Below are 18,577 nucleotides of genomic sequence, written 5' to 3'. Positions count from 1 at the left end.
CTCACAAGGAGCACTTTGGAAAATAATTTTCCCTTAATAATAATCTCAGTCATTACTAAAAATTGGAAATTAGAAAAAGGTATAAGAAAAATAAAAATTGCCGGGCCCAGTGGTTCACGCCTGTAATCCCAGCACTTTTGGAGGCCGAAGCAGGTGGATCACGAGGTCAGGAGTTTGAGACCAGCCTGGCCAAGATGTTGAAAACACATCTCTACTAAAAATACAAAAAATTAGCTGGGTGCGGTGGCAGGCGCCTGTAATCCCAGCTACTCGAGAGGCCGAGGCAGGAGAATCGCTTGAATTCAGAGGGCAGAGGTTGCAGTGAGCCGAGATTGTGCACTCCAGCCTGGGCGACAGAGTGAGACTCCGCCTCAAAAGAAGAAAAAAAAAAGTTGCTAGTTGCTCATCATCCAGATATGACAAATGTTATTTTAACAGTTTATTAAAATATAATTCTTGGCTGGGCAGGATGGCTCAAACCTGTCCCAACACTTTGGGAGGCCGAGGCGGGTGGATCACAAGGTCAGGAGATTGAGACCATCCTGGCTAACAAGGTGAAACCCCATCTCTACTAAAAATACAAAAAATTAGCTGGGCATTGTGGCACTCACCTGTAGTCGCAGCTACACGGGAGGCTGAGGCAAGAGAATCACTTGAACCCGGAAGGCAGTGGTTGCAGTGAGCCGAGATCGTGCCACTATACTCTAGCCTGGGCAACAGAGAGACTCTGTCTCAAAAAAAAAAAAAAAAAAAAAAAAAAATATATATATATATATATATGTATATATGCACACACACATAACTCTTACACAGTTCACCTAAAGTGTACAATTGAAAGGATTATAGTGTATTTACAAAGTTGTGCAACCATCACCATAATCAATTTTCATACATTTTTGTCATCCCATGAAGAAACCCCATACCTATTAGCAATCATTCCCTATTTTACTCCATCTCCTGAGCCCTAAGCAACTGTTAATCCACTTTCTGTCTCTATAGATTTACGTATTCTGAACAATTCATATGGAACTATAATATGTGGTCTTTTGTGACTGGGTTTTTTCACTTAGTTTCGAAGATTAATCCATGTTGTAGCATGTGTTCAGTACTGCATTTCTTTTTATTGCCTACTGATATCCCGTTGTATTTTATTCTACGTTTTACTTATCCATTCATAAGTTGAAAGATACTTGGGTTGTTTCTACTTTTTGGCTATTATGAATAATGCTGCTATGACCATTCATGTACAAGTATTTGGATGATATCTCATTAAGATTTTGATTTACAATTCCCTGAAGGCTAATATTTTTTAAATACTTGTTTTTAGACTGTGTTTAACAAAATATGGATTATATTACATATGCAGTTTTGTAGTCTGCCTTTTGCATTTAAGCCTGTTTTTAGCATTAGCAAGCATATTTTACAAAAGAATTTTCCTAATTTTTGCTCCCCTTTTTACTCCCCCCAAAACCATAATTCTTGGGAAACCTTGCTTAAATTAATATACCTAGAAAATACAATCCATGTTAATATATACCAAATTATTATTGGTTGTTACCATGGTATGGGAGCTGGTAGAATTAGGGGAATTATATTTTCTACCTTAAATATTTTTGTAATGTTTCAACTTTTACAATGAACGTATGTCATTTTGTAATCACAGAACATAAAGGTGAATTATTTCCCTGTGGAATAAGTAGATTCAGCATGAAAAACACTTCCTAAATTTGAAAGTCATAATTAACATTGTAAAGTTAGTCATTAAAATATATTTTACTAAGCTGGGTGCAGTGGCTCATGCCTGTAATCCCAGCACTTTGGGAGGCTGAGGCGGGCGGATCACGAGGTCAAGAGATCAAGACCATCCTGGCCAACATGGTGAAACCCCGTCTCTACTAAAAATACAAAAATTAGGTGGGCATGGTGGCATGCGCCTGTAGTCCTAGCTACTTGAGAGGCTGAGGCAGAAGAATTGCTTGAACCTGGGAGGCGGAAGTTGCAGTGAGCTGAGATCACGCCACTGCACTCTTGCCTGGTGACAGAACAAGACTCCATCTCAAAAAAAAAAAAAAATATATGTGTGTGTGTGTCTGTGTGTGTGTGTGTGTGTATATATATATATATTTTTTTTTACTAAATACAATACTTACAGGCCATTTTGTTAACTAAATTTACTTTTCTGTGGTCCTAGACTGTGAACACATATGCTGTGCAGAATTAAGAAAAATATTTAATATTAAAGTCAGAAAAGCAAATACTGGTTATTAGCCTTTGACTACTTTATAGAAAAGTATACGGTTGTCCCTTGGTATCTTGGGGGGATTGATTCCAGGACCAAAATCAGAGGATGCTCAAGTCCCTGATATAAAATGGCATAGTATTTGCTTATAACCTATGCACATCCTTCCATATACTTTAAAGCATCTCTAGATCATTTATAAATACCTAATACAAAATGTAAATAGTTGTTATACCATATTTATATACTTAAGTAAATACTCGTTATACTGTATTGTTTAGGAAATAATGACAAGAGGCTGGGCGCGGTGGCTCAAGCCTGTAATCCCAGCACTTTGGGAGGCCGAGACAGGCGGATCACGAGGTCAGGAGTTCGATACCATCCTGGCTAACATGGTGAAACCCCGTCTCTACTAAAAAATACAAAAAACTAGCCGGGCGAGGTGGCGGGCACCTGTAGTCCCGGCTACTCGGGAGGCTGAGGCAGGAGAATGGCGTAAAAACCCGGGAGGCAGAGCTTGCAGTGAGCTGAGATCCGGCCACTGCACTCCAGCCTGGGCGACACAGCGAGACTCCGTCTCAAAAAAAAAAAAAAAAAACAAAAAAAAGGAAATAATGACAAGAAAAGTCTGTACGTGTTCACTACAGGCTCAGTATTTTTTCTGAACATTTTGATTTGTGGTTGGTTGAATCCATGGTTGTGAAGCCCCGGATACAGAAGGCTGATTATACTATGTAGAAGTAATTTTTCTAAGTATATTTAGTTCTTGAGGCTAGTATTGATTCAAAAAGTCATTGACAAGGACTTAGAAGAAAGAACTTTTGGCCAGGTGCAGTGGCTCATGCCTCTCTATAATCTGAGCACTTTGGGAGGCTGAGGCGGATGGATCATCTGAGGTCAGGAGTTCAAGACCAGCCTGACCAACATGGTGAAACCCTGTCTCTACTAAAAATACAAAAAATTACCTGGGCGTGGTGGCAGGCGCCTGTAATCCCAGCTGCTCTGGAGGTTGCAGTGAGCTGAGATTGCCCCATTGCACTCCATCCTGGGCAACAAGAGTGAAACTCCATCTCAAAAAATAAAAAAAGAACTTTTTTGTAGGGATTGTGTTGTAATAGGATTTGACATATCTGCTCATTAGACTCTGTTTTATAATCTCAAATCAGACAAATCTGACATGAATATTTATAATTGTTTATGTAGAGGAAGGTGGGTTTTTGTACACTGCAGCTTCTGTTGAATAAGAATCTGGCAGTTGTAATTGGCACTAAATTTTAAAGATACCAGGAGTGGCTCCTGGATGATGGGACAGACACTTTAGTAAGATTGTTCAGAAAATGTCCACCTTACTTACACTCCAGATAATACAGAGATAGATACTCTGTATCATTAAAAAAAGAAAGGAAGTTAATAGTTAATCTGCTAGGTTTTTGAAGACAGCTTTATACGTATTGTCTCATTTAATCCTCACAACAGGTGTTCAAGGTATCTACCTTGGTAATGGTATTATCTCCATTTTGCAAGTGAGGAAAGTGAGGCTCAGAGAGATTAAGTAAATGCCCAAAGTAACATAGCCAGTATATAACAGAGCTAGGATTTGAATCTAAGTCTGTCAGACTCCAAAATCTATGCTCTTTCCAGTACTTCACACTGCAGCAGTAAGTGTGATACTTGGCCCGTGCTTACCTTACTTAGGGCACCCCAAACTTCAGCCTGTTTCCATTGCTCACTATCTAAATCCTAGTCAGACCCCAGTTAGAAGACCCTGTAACTCGAGCCAGGATCAGTCCTTGTATGTACTATTCTGATTGCAGTGATACTTATCATGTCTTTGTGAATGTTGCAATTATGCCTTCACAAAGAGGAATATATATCTTTAAATATGATTAAAATATGATTTCTCCCATTATGGCATAGCAGCAAAATTTGTCCTTGCAGTTTCCAGCAGGTATATTCAGCCCTATAATTTAAAGCATCATTCATACTCTAGCCAAAGGACTGTGGGAAGTCATTTTGCTTTTTTTGGCAGGGAATGGCTGTTCTATTCCCTATCCTACTTATATCGTAAAATTGTTGTAAGAGTGGATTGAGGTAATAGATGTTCAACTGTAGAAAAGTACTGTGTGCTAATCTGTTACCTTTCTAAAAGCCCCATCTAAGTAGAGATTCTTCTTTTGTGAAATTCTAGCATATCCAGATTGATTTCTATAAATTCGTTTTAGTTAGGCAAGAGAATCTTGAGAGTGTCCTTGAATTGTAGATTACTCCAATCTGAGATTAAGGCTTAGCTATTAACATACAAAAGGTGTTTTGCACTTTACTGTACATATTAGAACAAGGTGAGATTAATTTTTAAGTATCTTGTTGGAAATGCATGACAGGGAAATTCTGAAGAAGAATTATAAGTAATGACAAATAGATATATTTAATGTACAGTATAAATTACCCAAGTTACTGATTTTCTTTTGATTCATCATATTATCTTCATTGATTTATTTTGGTGGCTTTTAACAAGTATTTGCAATGCCTTTCATGACTTTAGTTCTTTGGTCTCACTTTTTCCCTAAGGCCTTAAATACATCATTTCATTCATTCATAATGTTCATTTTTATTAAGGATTTACTATGTAAGACTGAGGATAGATAAAGCAATGAACTCACAGGAGAAAGCAAAAGAGGCAAAAATCCCTGCCCTTATGTAGGTTAAATTTTTTTTTTCTTTTTCTTTTTTTTTTTTTTTTTTTTGTTGAGATGGAGTTTTGCTCTTTCACCCAGGCTGAAGTGCAGTGGCACGATCTGGGCTCACCACAAGCTCCATCTCCTGGGTTCAAGTGATTCTCATGCCTCAGCCTTCTGAGTACTTGGGATTACAGGCATCTGCCACCATGCCTGGCTAATTTTGATATTTTTAGTAGAGACGGGGTTTCACCATGTTGGCCAGGCTGGTCTCGAACTTCTGACCTCAGGAGATTCACCCACCTCGGCCTCCCAAAGTGCTGGGATTACAGGCATGAGCCACCGTGCCTAGCTGCAGTTTACATTTCAATAGTGAGATTATAGATGACAAATAATATAAATAAGCCATATGTCAGTTGATAATAGAACAATAGGAAAAAATATAGGGAAGGGGGTTGCAGTTTTAAATAAGTGATTAGGGAAGACCTCATTGAGTAATGGCATCTGGACAAATCTGAAGGAAATGAGGGAGGGAGTTATGTTGTCAAGCAGAGGAAGAGCATGCCGGCTAGTACCGAGACACTGAGGTGGAAATGTGTAGCAGCAATGGCTAGGAGGTCAGTATGATTAAAATCATTCATGCGTGTGTGTGTGTGTGTGTGTGTGTGTGTGTGTGTGTGTGTATGTTGAGGGGGCCTTACAGTCCATTCTGCGGACTTTACATCTGTGTGTATTGAGATTTTAAGCAAAATTCTAACACGGAGTTTTCAGGAACACATCATCCTTGGACACTGTAGAGGAAACACTGTAAATGAAAAGTATTATTAGATGTTCTTATTTCTCTACTGAAATGCAAGATTTTATTTTATTGTTTTTGTGTTTTGTTTTTTTGAGATGGAGTTTCGCTCTTGTCACCCAGGCTGGAGTGCAGTGGCGCCATATCGGCTTACTGCAACTTCCACCTCCTGGTTCAAGCGATTCTCCTGCCTCAGTCTCCCGAGTAGCTGGGATTCTGGGCATGTGCCACCAACCACGGCTAATTTTTGTGTTTTTAGTAGAGATGGGGTTTTGCCATGTTGGCCAGGCTGGTCTTGAACTCCTGACTTCAGGTGATCCACCCGCCTTGGCCTCCCAAAGTGCTGGGATTACAGGCATGAGCCACTGGGCCCAGAGAGATTTTATTATTTTATGTATTAAAACTATATGTATTCATGTATTATATAATAAAGTATATATATTTTTTTAATTTAAGGCAAAAATGTTTTAAAATATACTGCCAGTAACTACTTACAGAAGGAAAAGTATATTGGAAAACCTCACAGAAGTTTTTAAAATTTTTTAATTTAAAACAACCAGTTAACATGGAAAGTTAGATTTATATTTAAGAATTAACTAGGCAGCCATAAAAAGAATGAAATCATGTCCTTTGCAGCAACATGGATGGAGCTGGAGGCCATTATCCTAAGAGAGCTAATTCAGAAACAGAAAATCAAATATCTCATCTTCTCACTTATAAGTGGGAGCTAAACATAGATACACATGGACATAAAGATGAAAATGGTAGACACAGAGCATTCCAAAATGGGGGAGTTTGGGAGGAGACTGAAGATTGAAAAAGTACGTCTTGGGTTCAAGTTTCAATATTTGGGTCATACGTGTATAAGCCCAGTCCCCAGCATTACACAGTATACTGATGTAACAAATATACACATGTACCCTCTGAATCTAAAATAAATTAATTAAAAAAGTTAAAGACACTTCCTAGAGTTTGCCCCCCAAAAAGTTAACTAGTATAGCTTATCTATTTATTTATTTATTTAGAGATGGAGTCTCACTCTGTCTCCCAGGCTGGAATACAATGATGTGATCTCGGCTCACTGCAACCTCCACTTCCCGGGTTCAAGTGATTCTCCTGCCACAGCCTCCTGAGTAGTTGGAACTACTGGAGTGCACCACCATACCCGACCAAGTTTTGTATATTTTGTAGAGATGGGATTTCACCATGTCAACTAGACTGGTCTTGAACTCCCAACCTCAAGCAGTCTGCCCACCTCGGCCTCCCAGAGGGCTGGGCTTACAGGCCTAAGCCACCATGCTTGTCCTAGAGCTTTTTTTTTTTTTTTTTTTTTTTTTTTTTTTTTTTTTGAGACGGAGTCTTGCTCTCGGGCCTCAGCGGATCTGCTCACTGCAAGCCCACCTCGGGTTTACGCCATTCTCCTGCCTCAGCCCCAGAGGGCTGGGACTTACAGACGGGGTTTCACGGTGTTAGCCAGGATGGTCTCGATCTCCTGACCTCGTGATCCGCCTGTCTCGGCCTCCCAAAGTGCTGGGATTACAGGCGTGAGCCACCGCGCCCGGCCCCTAGTATAGCTTTTTAAAATGAAGGATGATCTGTTTATGACATGACCTCTAAAAAAGTTAATTGTGGTGTCATGAATAGGATTATATCACTCCCAGTACCACGGTAAAGGATATGAACTGAAACATCTGAATCTTATTTCTTAAATGAAGAATATTAATTAAGGATCAATAATTATTTTGTATAATGGGTATGGCATAAGAAATAAGTCCTGGATCTTTTCCATGAAGTAGTTGGCTCTCAGGTTAAGTAACAATGTAATTGTAAAAAAATCTTATGGTAAGCAATTTTTTTTCAATTTCATCAAGTATTGGTAGTAAGTTTTTTTAAAGTTCTAAATTACCAAATTGTACTTGAGTAAAAGTGTAGTGTTTAATTTATAGCTCAGCCTGGGATATATGTTTGCCAGTGATAGGTCCTCGAATGCATTTTCCCTTCCTGCCTTTTTTTGATTCCTCTCACCTCTTTGCTTTCTCTATGGTGAATGAGTCAGCTATTTAATTTTCCTGTTTGTCTTAAAATTAATTAATTTATTTATTGAGACGGAATTTCGCTCTTGTTGCCCAGGCTGGAGTGCAATGGCGCGATCTCTGGCTTACCGCAATCTCCACTTCCCAGGTTCAAGCGATTCATCTGTCTCAGCCTCCCAAGTAGCTGGCATTACAGGCATGTGCCACCATACCCGGCTAATTTTGTATTTTTAATGGAGACGGGGTTTCTCCATTTTGGTCAGGGTGGTCTCAAACTCCCAACCTCAGGTGATCCGCCTGCCTCAGCCTCCCAAAGTGCTGGGATTACAAGCGTGAGCCACTGCACCCAGCCCCAAATTTATTTTTTTTAATACGGATGTATCAACCCTTGTTGTCCAGGCTGGAGTGTAATGGTGCGATCTCAGTTCACTATAACCTCTGCCTCCCATCTTCAAGCGTTTCTCCTGCCTCAGCCTCCCGAGTAGCTGGAATTACAGGTGCCTGCCACCATGCCCAGCTAATTTTTTTTTTTTTTTTTTGTATTTTTGGTAGAGACGGGGTTTTGCCATGTTGGCCAGGCTGGTCTCGAACTCCTGACCTCAGATGATCCACCCACCTCGGCCTCCCAAAGTGCTGGGATTACAGGCATTAGCCACCACGCCCGGCCCTATTTCTCTTGTTTTTAATCCCTTGTGTATTTTGTAGAGGGGATCTAGTCTGGATAATCTTGGTTGACTAAATTAGACTACATTAGCTCAGAAGGGTTACCAAAACAGTTGTTTTGAAGAGTTACCTTTTCTGCTAATATTGTTCATATTGGAAAATTGATATTCCCCAGACCTTGTTTTTAGAGCCCTTTGAAATCTCTGTTTCCTTCTAACTGTATACCCCTCTGTCCTGACCTGAATGTTTTGTTTCCTGTCCCCTAAATAATGCTCAGTGATCCATAAGTACAGTGCATATATAAGGCATAAGTGTGTCCCAGACTTGTCTCTCTCTCCATTTCTGACTATGCTATTTCATCTTCCTCAAATTCCTTTTTGTCTTCTCCACTTACTAAAATTCTACTATTATTTCAGGACCAAATTCATACTCAGTCTTTCCAATAAAGCCTGTACCCTCTGCCTTAGTCTAAAATTCTTCCTTTTCTTTTTTCTTTTTTTTTTTGGAGACAGAGTTGCACTCTGTCACCCAGGTTGGAGTGCAGTAGTGTGATCATGACCTCCTTAGCTCAAGCAATCCTCCCATCAGCCTCCCTAGTAGCTGGAACTACAGGCACATGCCGCCATGCCTGGCTACTTTTTTTTTTTTTTTTTTTTTCAAGAGATGAGGTCCTGCTATGTTGCCCAGGCTAGTTTCCAACTCCTGAGCCCAAGTGATCCTACTTCCTTGGCCTCCCAAACTGCTGGGATTACAGGCTTGAGCCACTGTACCTGGCCTTTTTCTTCCTATTTCTTTTTTTTTTTTTCTTGTTCCAGAGAAGCAGAATCAATAAAGTATGTGTGTGTGTGTGTGTGTGTATAAATATATATGTAGAGAGATGGATATAAAGATAGATATTTGTTATAAGGAATTGGCTCAGGCCGTTATGGAGACTTAAATCTCAAGATCTGTAGGATGAGTTGGCAAGCTGGAGACCCAGGAGAGCCCATGGTGTAGATCCAGTCTGAATCTGAAGGCCTGAGAACTCAGAGAGCCATTGATGTTCTTTTAATCCAAATGCTTGAGACCCACAAAGAACCATTGTTTCAGTTTGAAGGCAAGAAAAGCTGATGTCCCTGATAGTAAGCAGTCAAACAGGAGGAATTCTCTCTTAGTGTTTATTTTAGTGTTCATTTATGTGCCTTGTCTTACCAGCTAGTAGATAAGCGTCTTGAGGGCAGGGACTACAAACCATATTTGCTTGTTTATCACCCATAAGCCCTTGCATCCTTACAAGTAGTAAGTACATCTAATATATAATACTTTATAAAAATAGTAAGATTTTAGAGCTGGAAAGGGTTTTTGACTCTTATTTAACTGAAACAGAAAGTCTGTTGCATGTGACTATTTTTTGGAAAAACCAGGATTAGAATTTTATTTTCAATTCCTCATCCAGGGTTTTTTCTAGTAATTCTTATTAATAATAAATGATAACTTAAATTGTTATCTTATGTTAGAGTTTTCCTGGAATCAGAAACAGGTTTAAAATAGGAAGAGAACCAGCCTTGGCAGTATAGTGAGACCGCGTCTCTACAAATAATAAAAATTAGCTGGGCATGGTGGCAGGCATCTGTGGTCCCAGCTACTTGGGAGGTTAAGGCAGGAGGATTGCCTGCTCCCAGGAAGTTGAGGCTGCAGTCAGCTGCGATCACACCACTGCACTCCAGCTTGGGTGACAGTAAGACCATGTCTCAAAAAAAAAAAAAAAGAGTAAAATAATATACCTCTTTCCTTTGTGGTTAGACGAATAAAATGAAATAATGTATGTGGAATCACTTAGTACAGTGCTTTAATATAGCTAATAGCTCAACAGTTGCTTTTTTGTACTAGAAAAGTTATTAAAACTTTTTTCTTTCTTTTTTTTTTTTTGCTTGGGAGCAAGAATCAAAATAGTTTGCAGAGTCCTTTAATGTAGGAAATTAGGCAATATTCCTGGAGATTTCACCTTATTTTTCTCTTTTAATTTAAAAATGTGTATGATACATAATTCAGTATAAGTATTGTGCCAAAAAAAAAGAACACATTTAATGTGAGTTTGTCATTATTTCCTCAAAGTATATTATTTGACATGTTAAATTTGCTGATTCATATGCAAGATTCCAATTAAGTATTTGAATATAAGGCATCATAACCAAGTGGCAGTTTTATCTTTATGACATGACTGTATTTAAGCACAGGTTGAGGCTATGGAAGGTGAAATTACAGTATCTAAACACTAGAGTGATTTGAACTGAAATACTCTTTAGAACTCTTCAGTCATGGAAAATGAAATTGATTATTTTCATTTAATTTTTTTTCCTCTCCAGAGTTCTTCGTAAGTACATCTTAAAGCTGTCAAGATGGTTCTAGCAGACCTTGGAAGAAAAATAACATCAGCATTACGCTCGTTGAGTAATGCCACCATTATCAATGAAGAGGTATGTAAAATATTGTATGAAAAATACATATGATTGTATATTATCACTAGCATTGGGAAAATGGCTTATTAATAATCTCTGTATTTATATGTATTTTGATGTAGACTTAATACTTGTAGACAGAAACCTAGAAGTGGATTCAGTAAGTAGTGTTTTATTGAGAAATTAACTACAACTTCAAATTTACTTCAACTTTCTATAAAGAATTTTCCAAAAAAAATCCAAAACAAAACTGACCTTAGCTTACATGTAAAAATGACATATTTTATCGTTTGAAAGTGTCTTAAATCTGGAACTGTACTTTTGTTTTCTCTGTTGATAAAGACCTAAAATTTCATTACCCTGCTTCTTTCTTCTTGGCTAGGCTTGTGTTTATCTGTCCTTTTCTTTGTGACTTTTATTTAGCAGTTTTGTAGAAGGCTAGCATTTCCATCTTGTCTGTTTTGATTCACTTTCTTTGAAATCTTCAGTTTTTTGGAGATTTTTGTAAGCCACTCCTTAGATCATATTAAAATACTTTTCTTCCTGGCTATATTGTTTTAAGATATTTCTTTGTTCCATTTGTCTCCCACAGATTGTATCTTAATGGTTTACTAATTGAAAAAGATGACTATGGTTCACAAGTATACTTTATATTTTGTATTAACAATGGGCAAGTACTGAATTTGGTGTTAGAAGGCATTGTTTAGAGTCCCACTGTAGCTATTTAGTAGCTGCACGATGTAAATTTGGGCAACTCAACTTCAGATTCCTTAGTGTGTAAAATAGGAAAATAGCATTTACCATAGAAAATAGTTTTAAGTATCAAATGAACTTTCTAACTTGGAGGTTAGAAAACTAATTCTTACGTAGAATTTGATCTCAACACTAAGCTAATGGAATTAAATAATTTTGAGACCATCTTAGAGATCATTTAGTTCAGCCTCTTATTTAACAGAAACAGAAAGTCAGTTTCATGTGATTATTTATTTGGAAGAACCAGGATTAGAACCTTTTTTTTCCTAATTCCTCATACAGGGCTTTTTCTAATACCTCTTATTAAATAACGAATCATAACTTAAATCATTTTTGGTCTTGTATTTCGGAATAAATAAAACAACTTTCCAAACAGTTTTCCCTGTTGGGTAGCCCTTATGTTCTTTGTGTTTATAGTAGAAAGGAAAGGAAACCTGGGGAGGAGTTCTTGGTGGGAAGTAGAGTAACAGCTGTTGCTTAAATTGGCAGCTTCTCTATTCTTGATACTGTGCTGCTAGCTAATTAACAAGGAGAAAGCCCTCTAGTGAAAGATGAGTTCCAGTTTTATCAGACTCCTTTAATGAGGGATAGAGAAAACTGATAAGCCTCTCCTTGTAGGGCATACAAAGTGAGGTGAAGGAGAGAGTTCATTCAACAAATAATTGAGGGCCTATGTTTTTGCAGACATTTTTGCTGGCACCAGAGATAAAGTGGTGAACAAAATAGACTAAAATTCCTACCCTCATAGAGCTTACATTCTAGTGTGTGAGCACTTTATATACATGAGTAGCTAAAGCCTCATCTTTTCTTAAGACTTTTAATTTTATGACCTTTTAACTACAGTGCCTTGCAATTCAACAAACATATGATGATAATAAGTTATTAATAGAGGCTAGCCTCCTTTCCAGCTGTATTCTGCTGCTCTAAGTAAAAGTGACAAGACTGGCTAACTTTCTTCTGTCACATTTACTTCCACAGTTGTCCAGTTTTTAAGAAAAGCAAATATTAAGCCGGGCATGGTGGCTCACACCTGTAATCCTAGCACTCTGGGAGGCTGAAGTGGGTGGATCACCTGAGGTCAGGAGTTTGAGACCAACCTGGCCGACATAGTGAAACTCTGTCTCTACTAAAAGTATAAAAAATTAGCTGGGCGTGATGGCAGGTGCCTGTAATCCCAGCTACTAGGGAGGCTGAGGCAGGAGATTCGCTTGAATCCGGGAGGTGGAGGTTGCAGTGAGCCGAGATCATGCCATTGCACTCCAGCCTGTGCAACAATAGCGAAACTCCGTTTCAAAAAAAAAGAAAAAAAGAAAAGCAAATATTGTGACTATATACCACTACGTAATAACAACAGGAGCTCTTCAGTAACTTAGAAAACATCAAAGGCAACATCTATTTGTAGAAACTTTTTTTGGCTTGAATATTGTCTTTATTATTATTACTTTGTATGTGTAGTTTTTTTTGTTTGTTTGTTTGTTTTTGTTTTTGTTTGTTTTTTGTTTTGAGACAAAGTCTTACTCTGTCGCCCAGGCTGGAGTGCAGTGACACTATCTTGGTTCACTGCAGCCTCAGCCTCCTGAGTAACTGGGATTACAGACACATGCCACCATGCCCAGCTAATTTTTGTATTTTTAGTAGAGATGGAGTTTCGCCATGTTGGCCAGGCTGGTCTTGAACTCCTGACCTCAAGTGATCTGCCCACCTCGGCCTCCCAAAGTGTTGGGATTACAGGCGTGAGCCACCATGCCCGGCCTATACTTACTTTTACATAGGAATAAAATTGTGGTAATTAATACTTGGGTGTGTAAAACTAAATGGGGTTTCTTATTTTGACAAAATGACTTACATTTAATAAAGTTTTCTCTTCAGAACTAACTGAAAAACCCAGTATTGTGGTATTATTTTATTAAGCTATGGTTATATAATTGATCAACCATTGTTTTTATGGAACTTAATACATTGGGTACTTTAAATTTCATTTATTTCTTTATTTTCAGGTATTGAATGCTATGCTAAAAGAAGTCTGTACCGCTTTGTTGGAAGCAGATGTTAATATTAAACTAGTGAAGCAACTGAGAGAAAATGTTAAGTAAGTTAAATAAATCAGGTAAAAAACAGGCCCAGTTAAGTTTAGTTTACAGGAAAGAAGTGCTAACTAGAAGTGTTTGCTATATCAGGAATCATTTCTGCTCTGCAGCACTGGAAAAGTGCTGTGTGAGAGCTCATATGTTCAGCGAGAGCATGTGTAATACGTTTCCATAATGATAGTTCAAAGAATAAACTACATGTGGTTTTCATTTAATTACATTTTTTTTTCTATTTTACTAGTCTTTTATTTGGATGGATTTAATTAAATACTGTGTAGTATTTTAATATATAAAGCCTTTTAACAATTCAGGTTCTTCATAGAAAAGTACTGCCATTTTATTCTTTTTAGGCTTAAGATGATATTAACTGTTATTGGAGAGCTGTATTCTCTTTCGTTCTCCTTTTGGTTTCTCTGTTTCATATTTGAATGAGAAATTAATGTATGTGGTCTCAGTTGTCATTTTCATTGGGAGAGGCACTGAGTTGGCAAGACACACAGAACAATACAGGTAGCTGAGTTAACTGCTTGAATCTTATCCCTTATCATGCTTTAGATATTTCTTCTTGTATTGTTAGACTGAGATTAGTTGTGGGACTACCAGCATTTAAGCATTTAGAAATAGAGAAAGTAGCCGGGTGTGGTGGCTCACGCCTGTAATCCCAGCACTTTGGGAGGCTGAGGCGGGAGGAACATGAGGTCAGGAGATGGAGACCAGCCTGGCCAACATGGTGAAACCCCGTCTCTACTAAAAATACAAAAAATTAGCCGGGCATGGTGGCATACGCCTGTAAACCCAGCTACTCAGGAGGCTGAGGCAGGAAAATTGCTTGAGCTTGGGAGACAGGTTGCAGTGAGCCGAGATCATGCCACTGCACTCCGGCCTGGCCGACAGAGCGAGACTCTGTCTCAAAAAAAAAAAAAAAAAAGAAGAAATAGAGAAAGTAGTCCTGATTTCTGTTGTAAAGATATGTAAAATATATAAGCTGCAAGCAAAGTAAATAAAACTAGTTCTTTGTGGTGATATTAGGACAAATTTATACTTTCAGGTGTAATCCTTGAAAACCAAAGTCTTGTGTCTAATACTTCATGGCTAAAACTCTTTATGATATAGACTTACGAATCTGTAGTAATTACATGCATGTTAATTGGAAGACTATTAATATGAATGACTGAATAGTCGTACATTCTTTGGAGCAGAAGCTTTTGTTTCTTAGAGTTTCTTAACTGATTTTCTCCTCCCCATCCCAATCACCAACCACCATCATAAAGGTCTGCTATTGATCTTGAAGAGATGGCATCTGGTCTTAACAAAAGAAAAATGATTCAGCATGCTGTATTTAAAGAACTTGTGAAGGTAAAAGTATATGAAGATTGTGCTGTGATTCTATACTCGGTGGATAAAAATACATTAGCACTACACATTTCAGAATATTTTTAACATGTCTTTATGGAATATTCATCTGTATTAACATATTAATGAAAGGATTATTAAGTTTTCTGAGGAACTTTTTTTTTTTTTTTTTCCTTTGAGAAGGAGTTTCACTCTCGTTGCCCAGGCTGGAGTGCAATGACGTGATCTTGGTTCACCGCAACCTCCGCCTCCCGAGTTCAAGTGATTCTCCTGCCTCAGCCTCCCGAGTAGCTGGGATTACAGGCATGCACCACCACGCCTGGCTAATTTTGTATTTTTGGTAGAGACAGGGTTTCTCTATGTTGGTCAGCCTGGTGTTGAACTCCCGACCTCAGGTGATCTGCTCGCCTTGGCCTCCCAGAGTACTGGGATTACAGGTATAAGCCACTGCACCTGGTCAGGACCTATTTTTATTGTAGACTTTACTGAATATACATAATTCCGAGTGCAGATATGATGGCTAGTACTATTCCTGCAAAAAATGCCAAAACCAAGATGCGATGAGTGAAATTTCACTACAGATTGGTTGATGAAAGGGCCTAAGTTTGGCCGGGCGAGGTGGCTCAAGCCTGTAATCCCAGCACTTTGGGAGGCCGAGACGGGCGGATCACGAGGTCAGGAGATCGAGACCATCCTGGCTAACACAGTGAAACCCCGTCTCTACTAAAAATACAAAAACTTAGCCGGGCGAGGTGGCAGGCGCCTGTAGTCCCAGCTACTCGGGAGGCTGAGGCAGGAGAATGGCGTGAACCCGGGAGGCGGAGCTTGCAGTGAGCTGAGATCCGGCCACTGCACTCCAGCCTGGGTGACAGAGCGAGACTCCGTCTCAAAAAAAAAAAAAAGAAAGGGCCTAAGTTTTTCTTCTTTCACTATCGTGATTTGCTTAGTGATGGTCCTGCTTTTATATGGCAAAGTCACACATAGCAAATACTCTTTTCTACACTGTTCATTTTGTAAGGAATTCCCTTTGCAAAGACCAAGTATCCCAATTCTTGCCTAGATTATGAGCAATTTTAAATTAGTGAAAGTTTTATTTTCAAGTAGTAAATATAGCTGGTTGCCCCTGCCTCATCTTATTGCTGATCATGCAAATTATGGTGAAAATCTTAGAGCTTAAAATATATATATATTGGCTCAGTTGTGGAAGAAAAAAAGGAGCTGTTAAAAAAATTATTTTAGTCCAGGCACAGTGGCTCATGCCTGTAATCACAGTGCTTTGAGAGGCGGAGGTGGGAGGATTCCTTGAGACCAGGAGTTTGAGACCAACCTGGGCAATGCAGTGAGAACCAGTCTCTAAAAAAAAAAAAAAAAAAAAAATTGGTAAAAATAACTGGTGCAGGCTGGGTGCAGTGGCTCACATCTGTAATCCCAGCACTTTGGGAGGCTGAGGTGAGTGAATCACCCAAGGTCAGGAGTTCGAGACCAGCCTGACCAACATGGTGCAATCCCATCTCTACTAAAAATACAAAAATTAGCTGGGCATGGTGGTGCACATCTGTAGTCCCAGCTACTGAGGAGGCTGAGACAGGAGGATTGGTTGAGCCCCAGAGTTCAGGGGTGCAGTGAGCCATGATTGTGCCACTGCACTCCAGACTTGGGGAGAGGGTGAGACCCTGTCTTAAAAAAAAAACAAAAAAAATTTTTTTAGAGCAATAGATGGCTACTAGTTCTACAATCATTTTTCCCCCCACATTGTATGAATATTTTCTTTCTTTTTTTTTTTTGAGTCTCCCTCTGTCACTGAGGCTGAAGTGCAATGGCATGATCTCTGCTCACTTCAACCTCTGCCTGCCGGGTTCAAGCAGTTCTCCTGTCTCAGCCTCCCGAGTAGCTGGGACTATATAGGTGCATACCACCACACCCAACTAATTTTTGTATTTTTAGTACAAACAAGTTTTCACATCTTGGCCAGTCTGCCCTCGAACATCTGACCTCAAGTGATCCACCTGCCTCAGCCTCCCAAAGTGCTGGGATTACAGGCGTGAGCCACCATGCCCGGCCTGAATATATTTACTGTTTTGGTACCAACCGCACTGATAGGATTTTGAAAAAGTTGTGTATCTCAGACAAGTATGTAATTTTCATTTACTCCACTAGACTAATTAATTAAAAAAAGAAAAAAAAGAAATTCAGACCTAAAAGAGGTCAGAATTTATCCTGTTCATACTTACCAGTTTGCAGTTGAGAAAACTGAGCTAGTTAGTGGCAGACCCAGGTATGATCTCCAAACTCCTTGTGTAAGACTCTTCATTTCCTGATTGCTTTTCACTTAGTGTCTGAGGTCAGCACAGTGTGAGTGGAATTTTTTCTTTTTCTTTTTCTTTTTTTTGAGATGGAGTCTTGCTCTGTTGCCAGGCTGAAGTGCAGTGGCACGATCTTGGCTCACTGCAACTCTGCCTCCTGGGTTCAAGCAATTCTCCTGCCTCAGTCTCCCAAGTAGCTGGGATTACAGTCGTGCGCCACCTTGCCCAGCTAATTTTTTTTTTTTTTTTTGTATTTTTAGTAGAGACGGGGTTTCACCATTTTGGCCAGGATGGTCTCGATCTCCTGACCTAGTGATCCACCCACCTCGGCCTCCCAAAGTGCTGGGATTACAAGCATAAGCCACCGTACCTGGCCTTTTTTTTTTTTTTTTTTTTTAAAAGAGATAGTCTGACTCTGTTACCCAGGCTGGAGTGCAGTGGTGCAATCATGGCTCACTGTAGCCTCAACCTCTTGGGCTCAAACAATCCTCCTGCCTCAGCGCCCCCCAAGTAGCTGGACTACAGATACATGCCACCATGCCCAGCTAGTTTTTGCGTTTTTTGTAGAGACAAGGTTTTGCCATGTTGCCCTAGCTGGTCTTGATCTTCTGAACTCAAGTGATCCACCTGCCTTGTCTTCCCAAAGTGTTAGGATTGCAGGTGTCAGCCACCGTGCCTGGCTGGAAATTTTTATTGTTAAGGGCTCATAACCATAGGCAATTCTGGAGCATCAGGTGCTTTATTAAGAAGCATTTATTGAGTACCTACTTTATTTCAGGAAGTATGCCAAATGCTGCTGACAGCAGAGATAAATAAAACTGGTCCTTATACACAGATGCTTATGGTCTAGAGCAATGGTGTACAAAACAAGGTCAAAATTATTTCCATAATACTAAGACACTATTTGACTTTTGTACTGTGTTGACATTTGCACTGAAAACAATGGTAGGTAAAACTCCCTAGTATGAATCAAGGCAGTGGCACCATACGATACTAGTAGTTTCTGAACTCTTTTTTTTTTTTTTTTTTTTTTTTAAAGACAGAATCCCTGTCATTCAAGGTAGAGTACAGTGGCATGATCAGAGCTCACTGTGGCCTCAAATTCATGGGCTCAAGCGGTCTTCTCTCCTCAGCTTCCAGAGAAGCTAGGACCAACGGCATGCACCACTGTTGTTTTTTTGTTTTTTTGTTTGTTTGTTTGTTTTGAGACAGGGTCCTACTCTGTTGCCCAGGCTGG

General features: G+C 39.2%; 1 protein-coding gene across 5 annotated transcripts in view; it reads left to right on the top strand.

Moving 5' to 3' along the window:
- The window catches only part of LOC126959164 (signal recognition particle 54 kDa protein), a 98,514-nt gene that overhangs the window by 2,241 nt on the left and 77,696 nt on the right, over positions 1–18,577 (top strand). For 4 of the 5 annotated variants that reach the window (XM_050798110.1, XM_050798106.1, XM_050798107.1 and 1 more), the window contains 3 exons: positions 10,752–10,862; positions 13,595–13,686; positions 14,956–15,040. In XM_050798110.1, coding sequence (XP_050654067.1) covers positions 10,785–10,862; positions 13,595–13,686; positions 14,956–15,040 — 255 coding nt within the window. In that variant the 5' untranslated portion in view covers positions 10,752–10,784. Of the gene's footprint in view, positions 1–7,365; positions 7,553–10,751; positions 10,863–13,594; positions 13,687–14,955; positions 15,041–18,577 lie in introns of those variants that run through there. The other variant, XM_050798105.1, reaches the window with a different exon arrangement.

Source organism: Macaca thibetana, chromosome 7 (genome assembly GCF_024542745.1).
Source record: "Macaca thibetana thibetana isolate TM-01 chromosome 7, ASM2454274v1, whole genome shotgun sequence".
Classification (NCBI taxonomy): domain Eukaryota; kingdom Metazoa; phylum Chordata; class Mammalia; order Primates; family Cercopithecidae; genus Macaca; species Macaca thibetana.
The sequence above is the reverse complement of the archived record's forward strand: the minus strand, read 5'-3'. Positions and strand labels throughout refer to the sequence as shown.